The following is a 15,715-nucleotide window of genomic DNA, read 5'->3' on the forward strand; positions in this document are numbered from 1 at the left end:
TATTGCCCAGGGGCCCCATGATTTGTCAGTCTGCCCCTGTGTACAGGGGTGCATTTAACACAAGGCAAACAAGGCATTTACCTAGGGCAGCATTTTTCAAGGGGGCAGCAGCACCCCCCAGATGAAGGGATACATGTGGCATGGGGACCAGGCAGGGGCAGACTGACAACTCATGGGGCCCCCGGGCAATCGGGGATCATGGGGCCCCTGTGTCCTTGCCCAAACTCAAAATAGCCTATGAAGAAGGTACCAGGGGCATCTCATGGGGCCCCCTACTGACCCTCGGGCCCTTGGGCTGTGAGCGAGTGGCCAGTCCGCTACTGGGACCGGGTGAGATCCAAGAAAGGTTGCGGGCTGCTTGATGGTGTATGGAGAGCCTGACTCTTGTTCCAGGGGATGTCCAGCTGTGAAGGTGAGTGTCTTTCTCTCTCGCCGTGGGGGGGGTATTAGTTTTTTTTTTTTTTAACATACTGTCACCCTAGCAGTACAGTGTCACCATGGTGACACTGTACTGCTTGTGGGGGGTGATGAAGATTTTTTTTTTTTAACACTGATACTGTGTGAGCTGTGATTGGTCACAGCTTGTCACATGGTACAAGGCTGTTGTGAATAGCCCTGTACCATGTGACCTCTGTGATCATTCACAGATTTCACACATAGTAAGCGATAATGTCACAAGTGACATCTTGCTTACCACTCTTCATGTGATCACTGATTGGCCAATCAGTGATCACATGATCGGGACCTCACACAGAGGTCCCATATGACAATCGGTGTTTCACTGTGTCTGGAGGACACAGTGGGCTCCGGATCGCTGTGCTGTGCGCTCCCAGGAAGCACGCACAGCTTGAAAATGCGGGCGCCGTTTATGAATGGCAATTCGCCCCTGGACTGCCACCGTCCGGCCGTTTACATACAGCAGCCGGACGGCAAGTGGTTAAACATTTCTGCCGTGATATTCCTACCGAGAGTCAGAATCCGGTTGCAGACATCAGGAATTCATGGATCCATCCTGTTCTGGGTCACACGACCAGCCATTTATAATCAGGGCTGCTGTTAGATATCATGGGGCCCCGTACAGCCTACCTGTTTACTATGCTTCATTTATGAATGAACACAGGATAGATTGGTGCCGATCACACACTGGGGTTTATTTAATATAGCTGGTTCGCTCAGAATCTGGTGCAGCTGTGCATGGCAGACAATCAGCTTCTAGCCTCAGTTGGTTAATTAAGCTTTAGCAACAAAAACTTGAAGGTGATTGGTTTCTATACAGAATTGCACGAGATTGTGAGTGAACCAGCTTTAGTGAATACGCCCCACTGTGTTCATTCAAGAAATGAAGGTGCTTACTCACAGCGATTCCCCCTGTGCACCATAACATCTGACAGCAGGCGGGTGGGAGAGGAGAAGCCAACAGCAGTGCGGGGCGATCAGAGCTGTGGGAAAGGGGGTGTCAGATAATGGAGGGGGTGGGGTCAGAATGGGAGGGAACAACTACTGAAACCAATCCCCCCCCATGGTTCCTCCTGCAGCAGCTGAAAAGCAGCGTGAAGGAGAAGCTGGCTGTGCTGCAGTGGAGGCCACAGGGGGATTAGTTCCAGGAACTGCGCCCCTCATTTATGGGGCACAGGGCCTGTACAGGAGGGCAGCATGTTTCTGGCATTCATATGGAGGGTCAGAAATCAGTTCTGGTGGACAGATATTCATGGATCCGGTCTGTCCTGGGTCATATGTCCAGCTTGGTGATGGCAATGTATATTCAGAGCTGCTGATAGAAATCATGGGTCCCTGTACAGCCTACCTGTTTGCTGTGCTTCAGTTATGAATGAACACAGAAAAGATCGGTGTCGATCACTCACTGTACACATTCAGGAAATGAAGGGCCAGTAAACATGACATGTTTACTGACACCAGATCCCCATGTGCCCCTCAGCTAGAGGGAAGGGGAGGAGGATAAGCTGGCAGCGGTGTGGGCGGTGAGGGTGGGGCACACGGGGGATAGGAGCTGTGGGAAGCGGGGGTCAGATCGTGGAGGGGGGATGATTGTAGCAGCGAGGGGGAGGATACAATTACTGGAACCAATCCCTCTGTGACAGCTGTGAGAGGAAGAAAAGAAAAGACGGCAGGGGGGTTGGTTCCAGTAATTTTGCCCTCCACTCTACCACTCTAATCACCCCCCCCTCCACTACCTGATCCCCCTTTCCCGCAGCTCACACGGTGGGGATTGGTTCCAGTAATTGTGCCCCCCCCCCCTGCTACTTTGATCACCCCCTTCCACGGTCTGATCCCCCCCTTCCCGCAGCTCACACAGGGGGGATTGGTTCCAGTGATTGTGCCCACCCCCCTGCTGCTCTAATCACCCCCCCTCTCCACAACCTGATCCCCCTTTCCCGCAGCTCACACAAGGGGATTGGTTACAGTAATTGTGCATTCCCCTCCCCCGCTACTTTGATCACCCCCTCCCTCCACGATCTGATCCCCCCCTTCCCGCCGCTCACACGGGGGGGGATTGGTTCCAGTAATTGTGCACTCTTGTGCTACTTTTATCACCCCCCTCCACGATCTAATCCTCCCTTTCCTGCAGCTCACACAAGGGGATTGGTTCCAGTAATTGCAAACCCCTCCCACACACACATTTGTGGGGCCAGGCCCCGTACAGGAGGGCCGCTGCTACCCTCTTAGTGGCATCCCTGTGTACAGTGATGTGGAGAATGTTTCCCTGGCACACTCTGGGATCTTCACTGGGTATCATCTGAATGCCCTCGCTAAAGGTGTACTGTCATCGACCTACAAGGCTGCAATTCCAGCTGCAAGTCTTTTTGGGGATGTCTCTTTGCACATCTAGAGAGGGACATTTCTGCCCCTTCTTCTTTGCAGAATCCCTCAAGCTCTGTCAGATTGGATGGAGAGCGTCTGGGAACAGCAATTTTCAGGTCTGGCCACATATTCTCCATTGGATTTGGGTCTGGACTGTGACTGGGCCATTCTAACACATGAAGATGCTTTGATCTGAACCATTCCATTGTAGTTCTGGCTGGATGTTTCGGGTCGTTGTCCTGCTGGAAGGGGAACCTCCGCCCCGGTCTCAAGTCTTCTGCAGACTAACAGGTTTTCTTCTAAGATTTCCCTGTATTTGGCTCCATCCATCTTCCCATCAACTCTGATCAGCTTCCCTGTCCCTGCTGAAGAAAAGCATCCCCACCACATGATGCTGCCACCACCATGTTTCACGGTGGGGATGGGGTGTTCAGGGTGATGTGCAGTGTTAGTTTTCCCCCACACATAGCGTTTTGCTTTTCGGCCCAAAAGTTCCATTTTGGTCTCCTCTGACCAGAGCCCCTTCTTCCACGTGTTTGCTGTGTCCCCCACATGGCTTCTCGCAAACTGCAAACGGGACTTCTTATGGCTTTCCTCCAACAATGGCTTTCTTCTTGTCACTCTTCCATAAAGGCCAGATTTGTGGAGTGACGACTAATAGTCGTCCTGAGGACAGATTCTCTCCCCTGAGCTGTGATCTCTGCAGCTCCTCCAGAGTTCCCATGGGCCTCTTGGCTGCTTCTCTGATGAATGCTCTCTTTGCCCGGCCTGTCAGTTTAGGTGGACGGCCATGTCTTGGTAGGTTGGCAGTTGTGCCACTCTTTCCATTTTTGGATGATAGATTGAACAGTGCTCCGTGAGATGGTCAAAGCTTGGGATGTTGATTTATAACCTAATCCTGCTTTAAACTTCTCCACAACTTTATCCCTGACCTGCCTGGTGTGTTCCTTGGCCTTCGTGATGCAGTTTGTTCACTAATGTTATCTAACAAACCTCTGAGGGCTTCACAGAACAGCTGGATTTATACTGAGATCACATGACACACAGAGAGACTCTATTTACTAATCAGGTGACTTCTGAAGGCAATTGGTTCCACTAGATTTTAGTTAGGGGTATCAGAGTAAAGGGGGCTGAATACAAATCCTGCCACACTTTTCAGATATTTATTTGTAAAAAAAAATTTTAAAAGCATTTTTCGTTTTCCTTCCACTTCACACTTATGTGCCACTTTGTGTTGATCTATCACATCCAATCCCAATAAAATACATTTACGTTTTTTGTTTGTAACATGACAAAATGTGGAAAATTTCAAGGGGTATGAATACTTTTTCAAGGCACTGTACATTGTTCCCAGCTATCTCTGTAGACTGCATGGGAAGAACAGTCAGTACTGGGGGGGGGGGGGCTCTGAACAACCTACAACCCTGACCCCCCCCCAGGCACAATAGACCCTAAAGGACCTCACGTAATCTCATATAGCCCAGAAGGACCTTCAATTCTTAGGGACTTCTTGTACTCTCATGCAACGCAGAAGGACCTTGAATCCCAAACTTTCCAAGGCACATTGGACCTCAATCCTTAGGGAGTCCTGAAATACTTTGAACCCTGAACCCCCGGGGCACAATGCACCCTAGGGACTATTTGTATTCTCATACAACCCTGAAAGGCCTCAAACCCTGAACCTGCCAAGATACAATGGACCCCTATGTTTAGGAACCTCTCCTTTTCTCATACAGCCCTGAAGGACCTTCAACTCTAAACCCCCTAGGGCACAATGGACCCCAAACTTTAAGGACCTCATATTCTCATACAGCCCTGAAGGTCCTTGAACCCTAAACCCCATGGGGCAATGGATTCCACACCTTAGCGACTTCTTGTATTCTCATACAGCCATGAAGAATCTTGAACTCTGAATCCTTTGGAGCATAATAGGCCCCAATCCTTAAGGACCTCCCATATTGCCATACAGCCTTGAAGGACCTTGAACCCTGAATCCCCCCCCCCCCTCCAAGGCACAATGGACCCCTCCACTAAGGGACCTCTCATCTCATACAGCCCTGAAGGGCCTCAAACCCTGAACCTCCTGTGCACATTTAACCCAGATCCTTAGGGTCCTCTCGTTCTGTCATACAGCTCTGCAGGACCTTTAACTCCCCCAGGGCACAATGGACCCCGCTCCTTAGGGACCTCTCATATTCTCATGCAACTCTGAATTACCCCAAACCCTGAACCGCGCGGGCCCAATGGATTCTGCTCCTTAGGGACCTTTCATACAACTCTGAAGGACCTTGAACTCCCCAAGGCACATTGGACCCCAATCCTTAGGGAGCTTTCATACTCTCATACAGCTCTCAAGGACTTTGAAACCTGAACCACCCACGGCACAATGGACCCCAAACTTTAAGGACTTCTCATATAGCTTTGAAGGACCCTGAACCCCATGGAGCACAATGAACTCAGATCCTTAGGGACCTCTTGTACTTTCATACAGTCCTGAAGGACCTCAAACCCTGAACCCCCCATTGCACAATGGACCCTACTCCTTAGGGACCTCATACAGCTCATGAGCCAGGTACAGGAAAGTATAGGGTAGGAAGTCTAGCCTTGGGATGATTACAACCATTTTGTAGTGCCGGCAGTGGGCCTCCTTCTGTTTTGCCTTCTAGAGGACTCCACAAATCTACCGAGAAGCACCATGTTAGACTGAAGCTCGGCAGTCCCTGGCAGCGAAGAGGTTAAGTCCCTCCAATATTTAACGCCATGATGTTTAAACTGGTAATTGGTTTGAAGTCGGCAAAGTTGGCCGGCTCAAGAACGTCCTCAAACAGCATCTGAGAGAAGAGTCTGGACGGCTAATGAGATCTGACTGGGAGTAATGAGGGGGTTCTCGGCGCACTGCCGCTACCGGAGAGACAATTACTGTCCGCCATCATTAAATCTGAAATTCACACAGAATCCAACATCAAAGGAAAGAAGCCGCCACCGGCTCCAATAACCCCTCCGGATCCGGCCAGGACGAAATATTTTTTCAGCCTCCAGGGACCCCCAGAGAACCTCCTGTAATCAGTACCAATGGCTGCCTATGATGATACAGTGGCTGCTTTCTCTGCACTGCTCCTGCACGAGCTGTACTGTTAGTTATGGGACCAGCGGTGGGGTCTATGTATAAAGACAGAGCAATATCTGCATTTTATGATCTATTGATCTATCTATGAATGGTGATCTATTGACTCAATGTGGACAATAGAAGATTGGAATAGAAGATGCCCCATCGTTTGATGGAAATGAAAATGATCGACCTACAGAGGACTGATTTCAAAGACACCCCGAAAATCAAAGTGAAGAAATGATGCAGCAGGCGAGTCCATTTGGCTGAAATGTCATTGCAGCAACTCAGAATGGCCCTCAGTGGTCTCTGTGGCCCCCACGTGCTTCTATGCATGCCTGACGTCGGGGGGGGGGGGCTCCTAATGAGACCACGGATGGTGTCCTGGGGGATTTCCTCCCATATCTGGACCAGGGCATCACTGAGCTCCTGGACAGTCTGAGGTGCAACCTGGCGGCGTTGGATGGACTGAAACATGACATCCCAGAGGGGTTCTATTGGATTTAGGTCAGGTGAGCGTGGGGGCCATTCAATGGTATCAATTCCTTCATCCTCCAGGAACTACCTGCATACTCTCCCCATGAGGCCGGGCATTGTCCTGCACCAGGAGGAACCCAGGACCCACCGCGCCAGGAGGAACCCAGGACCCACCGCGCCAGGAGGAACCCAGGACCCACCGCACCAGGAGGTACCAAGGACCCCCTGTGCCAGGAGGTACCAAGGACCCCCTGTGCCAGGAGGAACCCAGGACCCACCGCACCAGGAGGAACCCAGGACCCACCGCACCAGGAGGAACCCAGGACCCACCGCACCAGGAGGAACCCAGGACCCACTGCACCAGCGTAGGATCTGACAATGGGTCCAATGATTTTATCCCGATACCTGTCAGTCATGGGGCCATTGTCTAGCCTGTAGAGGTCTGTGTGTCCCTCCATGGAGATGCCTCCCCAGGCCATCACTGACCCACCACCAGAACAGTCATACTGAACCATGTTACAGGCAGCAGAACGTTCTCCACGGCTTCTCCAGACCCTTCCACGTCTGTCACATGTGCTCAGGGGGAACCTGCTCTCATCTGTGAAAAGCACAGGGTGCCAGTGGTGGACCTGCCAATTCTGGGGTTCAATGGCAAATGCCAATCCAGCTCTATGGTGCCGGACAGTGAGCACAGGGCCCACTAGAGGACGTCGGGCCCTCAGGCCACCCTCATGAAGTCTGTTTCTGATTGTTTGGTCAGAGACATTCACACCAGTGGTCTGCTGGAGGTCATTTTGTAGGGCTCTGGCAGGGCTCATCCTGTTCCTCCTTGCACAAAGGAGCAGATACCGGTCCTGCTGATGGGTTAAGGACCTTCTACGGCCCTGTCCAGCCCTCCTAGAGGGACTGCCTGTCTCCTGGAATCTCCTCCATGCTCTTGTCTCCTGGAATCTCCTCCGTGCTCTTGTCTCCTGGAATCTCCTCCGTGCTCTTGTCTCCTGGAATCTCCTCCGTGCTCTTGTCTCCTGGAATCTCCTCCGTGCTCTTGTCTCCTGGAATCCCCTCCGTGCTCTTGTCTCCTGGAATCCCCTCCGTGCTCTTGTCTCCTGGAATCCCCTCCGTGCTCTTGTCTCCTGGAATCCCCTCCGTGCTCTTGTCTCCTGGAATCTCCTCCGTGCTCTTGTCTCCTGGAATCTCCTCCATGCTCTTGTCTCCTGGAATCTCCTCCATGCTCTTGAGACTGTGCTGGGAGACACAGCAAACCTTCTGGCAATGGCAGGTATTGATGTGCCATCCTGGAGGAGATGGACTGCCTGTGCAACCTCTGTAGGGTCCAGGTATGGCCTCATGCTACCAGTAGTGACACTGACCCTAGCCAAGTGCAAAACTAGTGAGAAACAGTCAGAAAAGATGAGTAGGGAAAAAAAATGTCAGTGGCCTTCACCTGTAAAACCATTCCTGTTTTGGGGGTCGACTCATTGTTGCCCATCTAGTGCACCTGTTGTTAATTTCATTACCACCAAAGCAGCTGAAACTGATGAACAACCCCCTCTGCTACTTACCTGACCAGATCCATATCCCAGGAGTGTCATGGACTTGATGCTAGACTTTGATTACAGGTCTGGAGTGGAACCCAGTGCACAGATCAGAAATAAAAGAGCGCCACCCGCTAAGTGTAGGCATTTATTGGTAACATAACCCCAAACAAATACATGTATGCACTGACTGCATTAATGTAAGGATAGGAATATAAACCGGCATCTCCATGCATCGTTCGTCCAGGAGGTGCCCAGGGACAGCAAAGTTCAGCTGGGAGATGGCTGGTAATGCAGAGCTGCGCTGGGAAGCTGCTAGATCAGGGATGGGCAACTGTGGCTCTCCAGCTGTTGGTGAACTACAAGTCCCATCATGCCTCTGCCTTTGGGAGTCATGCTTGTAACTGTCCGTTTTGCAATGCCTCATGGGACTTGTAGTTCTACAACAGCTGGAGGGCCACAGTTGCCCACCCCTGTGCTAGATGAACATGGCAGCGACGTAACCCCGCTGGAACCCGACGCTGTAATGGATGCAGCTGGGGACTTCCGGACACTCGGCTGGCTCAGCTGAACTCAGCAGGCGGACGACAACACAATGTCAGCGTGGACAGGTGGAGTGAAGCGTTTCGGAGCCAAGACACGCCCCTTTATCAAGCCAAATAGCTATTTGGCCTGCTAAAGGGGCGTGTCTTATCCCTGAAACACTTGGGGTTTGTTTTACTAATAAATGGCTACACTTAGATGGTGGCGCCCTCTCTCTTTTAGTAATATAGAGACCTGCTTGCTGCTTTCAGAACACACTAATAGAATTGGGAAACAATTTAGTATCAACATTTAGTCTGTTGGTTTGATTTACTAAAACTGGAGAGGGCAAAATCTGGTGTAGCTGTGCATGGGAGGGAGCCAATCAGCTTCAAACCTGGGAGCTGATTGGCTCCCATGCACAGCTGCACCAGATTTTGCACTCTCCAGTTTTAGTAAGTCTACCCCTATGTTCGTCATGGGGGTTCGTGCGTAAAAAAGTGAGGGGCATCACATCCCCCATTTCTGATTAAAGCATAACTAAAAGTAGAACTATTTTTTTATCATTTTGGACAGAGTGGGGAGGGATTAGAACCCCTATTGGGTTTTTATTGCTGTCTGTGCCCCCGTTGGGAAGATTCACCCTCTCTCTCTCTGTGTGCTGTTTACCATTACCACCAAGGGTGAAAGAAAAATTCTAAATTTTGAGTTGTCACCAGAACAAGAAGAGAGGGGAAATCTTCCAATGGGGACACTAGATCTGGGATTAACTCACTTTGCAGTTATAGTCTCACTTTTTTTTTTTTTTTTTATGGTTGAACTGGATGGATTTTTCCCTTTTTTCAGCCAGATTAAAATGTAACTTCCTGTTTGAACTATGGGACAGGAAGTGAAAGGAAATCTCCCCAAAAAGGAACACAGATAGCAAAAAAAAAAAAAGAAATTACAGAGAGGATATAATTCTCCCTTACTTTATCAAAAAAAAAAAAAACCCACAAAAAAAATAAAAATAAATAAAAAGCAAAAACCAAACCACAAAAACCACAAAAAAAAACAAAAAAGAGAATAAAAAACCAAAAACAGAATAAAAACCAAAAACAAAAAACCGAATAAAAAACCAAAAAAAAAACAAAAAAACCCAGAATAAAAAACAGAATAAAAAAAACAAAAACAAAAAACAGAATAAAAACAAAAACAAAAAACAGAATAAAAACAAAAACAAAAAAAACAGAATAAAAAAAAACAAGAAAATTAAAAAAAACAAAGAACAAAACAAAAAAAAACACACAAAAGAAAATCACAAAAAGAAACCAAACAAAAAAAAAAGAAAACCCACACAAAAAGAAACCAAACCAAAAACACACAAAAAACCCCCAAAACAAACCCCCCCCCCCCCAAAAAAACCAAACAAACTAAACGGTTTTGCCTTTAGTTCTACATTAAGCCCATATTGGGACCACTTATTAGCACAGATCATGAAGAGTGGTCAGTCCTCATACAGAACAAGCAGGATGAACGTGGTGCTCACACACAGGACAACCCTTTATGATCACAAAATACATTTTATTGTGCGCTGTGAGCCCTTCGCAGAGTTTCGGCAATGTGGAAATATGCAGAACACCGAGGTCTGAGGTCTCCAATCGTGCCGGCAAGCGATTGAACTCTCAGCCTGTCCTGCAATCACGCACTGAGAAGTCATCGATTGTCTGATAACGGTCCCCGCTGGGGCTTTTGTCACAAAGTTCCCTTACAGCTTTGGAGGAAGAACAGCCAATCAGGTGCAAGATTCCATTTTGGTGGTACAGTTCAAGTTGGGATGATGGGGGGGATCCAATCTAGGGTTCAGCTGGTGATTTTCCAGAAGACTTCTTACTTAGTCTAAAATATGGAGGACGAGGGGTCAGGGAAGGTGGGCAGAAGACAGCACTGACCCCCATTTTCTGATCTGCTGGTTGCAGGTCTGTGTGCTCTCCTCACCAGGTTCTCGGGTCTTAGAGACTTCCGTATACGCATATATGGGATGGTTACATATATAGAGGGCAGCCACTCACGCAACCGGATTCCTCCTAGCTCTTCTGATTCAAACACAGACCACGCTGAAGCACAGCATCCCCAAAGTGGTCTATTTGGATCAATAAAGCTTGGTACGTGGCCACCATCTTTATATGAAGCGTGGGTGTAGGCCAAGCCCTGGCCACCATCTTTATATGAAGCGTGGGTGTAGGCCAAGCCCTAGCCACCATCTTTATATGAAGTGTGGGTGTAGGCCAAGCCCTGGCCACCATCTTTATATGAAGTGTGGGTGTAGGCCAAGCCCTGGCCACCATCTTTATATGAAGTGTGGGTGTAGGCCAAGCCCTGGCCACCATCTTTATACGAAGTGTGGGTGTAGGCCAAGCCCTGGCCACCATCTATAGATGAAGTGTGGGTGTAGGCCAAGCCCTGGTAAGCTGTGGCCACCATCTTTGATTCAAACACAGACCACGCTGAAGCACAGCATCCCCAGTGTGGTCTATTTGGATCAATAAAGCTTGGTACGTGGCCACCATCTTTATATGAAGTGTGGGTGTAGGCCAAGCCCTGGCCACCATCTTTATATGAAGTGTGGGTGTAGGCCAAGCCCTGGCCACCATCTTTAGATGAAGTGTGGGTGTAGGCCAAGCCCTGGCCACCATCTTTATATGAAGTGTGGGTGTAGGCCAAGCCCTGGCCACCATCTATAGATGAAGTGTGGGTGTAGGCCAAGCCCTGGCCACCATCTATAGATGAAGTGTGGGTGTAGGCCAAGCCCTGGCCACCATCTATAGATGAAGTGTGGGTGTAGGCCAAGCCCTGGTAAGCTGTGGCCACCATCTTTAGATGAAGTGTGGGTGTAGGCCAAGCCCTGGCCACCATCTTTAGATGAAGTGTGGGTGTAGGCCAAGCCCTGGCCACCATCTTTATATGAAGTGTGGGTGTAGGCCAAGCCCTGGCCACCATCTTTAGATGAAGTGTGGGTGTAGGCCAAGCCCTGGCCACCATTATTAGATGAAGTGTGGGTGTAGGCCAAGCCCTGGCCACCATCTTTAGATGAAGTGTGGGTGTAGGAAAAGCCCTGGCCACCATCTTTAGATGAAGTGTGGGTGTAGGCCAAGCCCTGGCCACCATCTTTATATGAAGTGTGGGTGTAGGCCAAGCCCTGGCAAGCCGGCACCAGAAGTGTGCGCTTGAAGCGGGCTTGTTTCTTTCTGTAATGGAAATCTTCCATAAGGGAAACATGGAGGCTGCTGCTGAGCTCTTTCTGAAAATGCTAGGTGCCTGGCTGTGATGCTAATCCTGTAGAGTAGGCAGATTGGGACCTGCGACTCTTCCAGTCAGCATACGTGCTCAAAATAGTGATGCTCATGCCAGTGATGGTCAGCCAGGAAACAAGGATTTTCAGACGAGGTTATGACTGGCGGCCTACACTCCACCTCAACTTGTCCCTTAATAAAGCTTTGAAGAGACGCCCTCATCTTGCCCATCCAGGACATAGTGACAGGTTCTCTTTAAAGCCTACATAGTCCATGCATCATGGCAGGGGGGGGGGGTCACATAACACGCTATACCTGGAAGTACCAGGTATTTAGTGGTGGAAGCCATTGGAGGAGGAATGGCAAGAAGCCCCGGAGAGTATAAGGTGATTGAGGGGCGTGGCTTAAAGAGACTTTGGGCATTCGTTCTGCAGCAAGTCTCTTTAAGGCCCACCCCTCAATCGCCTTATACGCTCCAGGGCTCCCTGCCAATCCTTCTCCCAGATCAACGATCTCCAAGACCTGAAAATGGGGCCTACAGCCAGCAGACTTTGGGGGGGGATTAGCAGGTAACACTGTTACTTAGCTCACAGCCTCCATGGTGCAACCAAGTTGGAGGAGAGAATGGGTCTCCACCAACCAACTGAAAATGGGTCTCCACCAACCAGCTGAAAATGGGTCTCCACCAACCAACTGAAATGACTCAGAAAACATGGACACCTTTTGGAAATGCTCAGGCTGGTTGGCCATTGGAGTTCAGGGATCGGTTCAGGTCAAGTGCCATCAGCCTTCCGTTATAGTTCCATCATTGTTCTCCAGGTTTCGGGAATCTATACAACCCAACGTGACCAGACTGGCCCTTCCAGTTGTAAGACCAAAGGGTGGCCTAAAACGTGGACTACCCCAATGAAGCCCCAGCCAACATCTGGCCATATTTCCTCAGTTGGGTCTTCCACAAATCCACATCTATAAATATCGCTCTCTACGACTGCTTGGAGGTTTCCCCTCGTCCACCAGGTGGCCTGTGCTGCTTCCTTCCCATCACCCCACCTCGGCCCAGGCCTGGCTTCTTCCTCTTTGGCCCCTGGCTCTCCACCTTCAGTTCCTGGAGCCACTGGGAGTCATAGCTGCCGGGGGCCTGGTAGCCAGGCTCAGCGGTATCCAGGGGGTCCTTACTGAGAAGGATGCAGATAGAGGGGCAGTTTCTCTTTACGGTCAGCGGGTCCAGGCCCACCTCGGGTACAATGGATTCCCAGATCTCCTCGGTCTGCCTGTAGAAGATCTTGGTGATCTGGTGCAGGTCCTTCACCCTCCTCTTCATGATCTCCACACAGGTGAGGGTCTTGCCGAGGGCCTTGCCTGTGCCACTGAACAGAATCTGGCGCACGTTCTCGCTCTCCATCTTGCCGATGGCGAAGCCCATGAGATTACGGATCTTGCTGCCATCTTTGACCTTCATCTCGATGATGTCTGTGGGAAGAGAAGAAAAGGGCAGCTCCACGGGCTTCTCCTCCACCCGGACTTTCTTGTAGTTCTCCATGACGTTCTCCTACGGGCAATGGACAAAAGTGTTATGTAAGGGCCACACCTCCTCCAGTAGGATCATAGATGTATGGGGCAAATACACCAAGTGGGGAAGGAGGGGCTCCGCCACACGCAAACACTAACTGCACTTAAAGCACAACCTCAGTCTGCTCCCTGCATTGGTGTGAATGAGCCCCAATCAGCAGGTGACATTTCTCAACCACTTCCCGTCCGGCCCATGTATATAAACGGCCAGATGGGAGCAGTGCAGGGGTGGCCATTTTAGCCTGGGAGCGCACAGCACCGCGATCCGGTGCCCGCTGTGTCCTCCGCACCGATCGTTGTACGGGACCTCTGTGTGAGGTCCCGATCATGTGATCTCTGATTGGCCAATCAGTGATCACATGCAGAGTAGTAAGCAGGATGTCACTTCTGACATCATTGCTTACTACGTGTGAAATCTGTGAATGATCACAGAGGTCACATGGTACAGGGCTATTCACAACAGTCTTGTACCATGTGATAAGGTGTGACCAATCACAGCTCACACAGTATTTCTCAATGGCTTTTACACAAACACAAACAGTGTAAAAAAAAAAAATCTTCACCCCCCCCAAGTAGTACAGTGTCACCATGGTGACAGTACACTGCTAGGGTGACAGTATGTTCAAAAAAAAAAAAAAAAAAAACATCTAAAAAAATAAAATAAAAATGTAAAAAAAAAAAAAAAAGTTGAAAAAATTATAATTTGATTATAAACTAATTTTGGTTATTTTTTTTTTTTTACTAAAAAGATAGATGAATACATTTTGGCCAAGATTTATGATGAAATATTATTTATTTGCAAAATTTTATTTTAAAAGAAACACTTTTTTTTCCAAATTTTTGGACTTTTTCATTTATATAGCCCAAAAAAAATAAAATAAAAAATCCCAGCGGTGAATAAATACCACCAAAATAAAGTTTTATCTGTCTAAAAGAAATGATAAAAAATGTCATATAGGTACAGTGTTGCATGACCGCGCAATTGTTATTCAAAGTGTGATAGCGCTGAAAGCTGAAAATTGGCCTGGACTGGAAGGGGGGGCGGGGGAAGCGCCCGGACTGGAAGGGGGGGGGGGCCGGGGAAGCGTACGGACTGGAAGGGGGGGGGGGGGGGCGGGGGAAGCGTCCGGACTGGAAGGGTGTGATAAAGTGTGATCTGGAGCTCGGCTTCAGTTTGTTAGTGTATTTAAATCTGCTAGTCCATCTAACACCCCCCAGAGTGAGCTCCCCCTGTGGTCAGAAGCAGGGTACGTCATTGTAATGTCACCACGTCAGCTCTCCACCTCATGTAATCAGAAAACACCTTGCATTCATTGGGACCGGAGCTGTCCCGGGAGGGTGGGGGTGTCTGGCACTGGGAATGCCGCTTTCCTGGCTGTCAGGAGGAGGAGCCTCCATCCAGGAGAGGAAGCCAGGCGGACAGCATTTCCTGGCATCGCCCAATATACTGGGAAGGAGGTGGTCTGGTATAGTGGCTCCCCCTACAGGAGGAAACCCGCACCGCCAGCCGGGGTCATGGCTCCCTTCTCACATCACAGGGACACTTAAAGGGAAGCACGTGTCCCCCCTGAATACAGGGAATGCTGGCATTTGTGGTGCACCAGCAGAGCCCCCAGTCATGGAACTACTACTCCCAGCACACCACCTATGGAGGGACAGGGAAGACCGACTCACCACACATCGATCCCCACACACCTCACCGATCCATCCGGGTCCTCACTGCGCCGCCATCTTACTGTGATGTCATCATTGGGGGGCGGGACTTCGGAGCCCGCCAATCAATCGTGAGATGTTTAACGCCCTTCCGGTGTGCGGCTCACAGTGGAACGCACACGTGTATGCCGAGTGCTGGTTAATGCTGCCACCCGCCGGTCACTGCTGGAACTACATCTCCCATTCACTGCCTAAGAGCAATATGATTAACCCCCTCCCTGCTCTACACCTCCCCCCCATTTTAAACATCTACACCCCCTCCACTATATACATCTACATCCCCCCCCCCCACACTATGTACATCTACCCCCTACACTATATACATCTACACCCCCCACTATATACATATTAACCCCCAGCCTGCTCTACCCCCCTTCCCACTACATATATCTACACCCCCCACTACACAGATTAACCCCTTCCCTGCTCTACCCCCCCCAACTATATACATCTACATCCCCCCCCCACTATATACACCTGGATCCCCCCCACTATATACATATTGACCCCTTCCATGTTCTACCCCCCCCTCCCACTACATACATCTACACCCCCCACTATATACATATTAACCCCTTCCCTGCTCTACCCCCCCTCCCACTACATACATCTACACCCCCCACTACATAGATTAACCCCTTCCCTGCTCTACACCCCCCCACTATATACAGGGTAGCCCCTTACCCGCTCTACACCTCTCC

At 49.8% G+C, this 15,715-nt stretch overlaps 1 protein-coding gene across 2 annotated transcripts; it reads right to left on the reverse strand.

Annotated features, from left to right (window-relative positions):
* Positions 1 to 10,002: 10,002 nt before the first annotated feature.
* Positions 10,003 to 15,068, reverse strand: LOC149434595 (ribonuclease P protein subunit p25-like protein). Of its 2 annotated transcripts, none has more exons than XM_089663604.1 (2): positions 14,976 to 15,068; positions 10,003 to 13,281 (listed from the first exon to the last, which is right to left on the reverse strand). In XM_089663604.1, the coding sequence occupies exon 2, from the start codon at positions 13,270 to 13,272 to the stop codon at positions 12,715 to 12,717; it is 558 nt and encodes a 185-aa protein (XP_089519730.1). In that variant the 5' UTR covers positions 13,273 to 13,281; positions 14,976 to 15,068; the 3' UTR covers positions 10,003 to 12,714. The 2 variants fall into 2 exon arrangements, with proteins under 2 accessions (XP_089519730.1, XP_089519731.1); XM_089663605.1 differs by having other exon boundaries at positions 14,997 to 15,038.
* Positions 15,069 to 15,715: the final 647 nt, after the last annotated feature.

Source organism: Staurois parvus, unplaced genomic scaffold, assembly GCF_062004578.1.
Source record: "Staurois parvus isolate SC_StPar_1 unplaced genomic scaffold, SC_StPar_1.0 ptg001729l, whole genome shotgun sequence".
NCBI lineage: Eukaryota > Metazoa > Chordata > Amphibia > Anura > Ranidae > Staurois > Staurois parvus.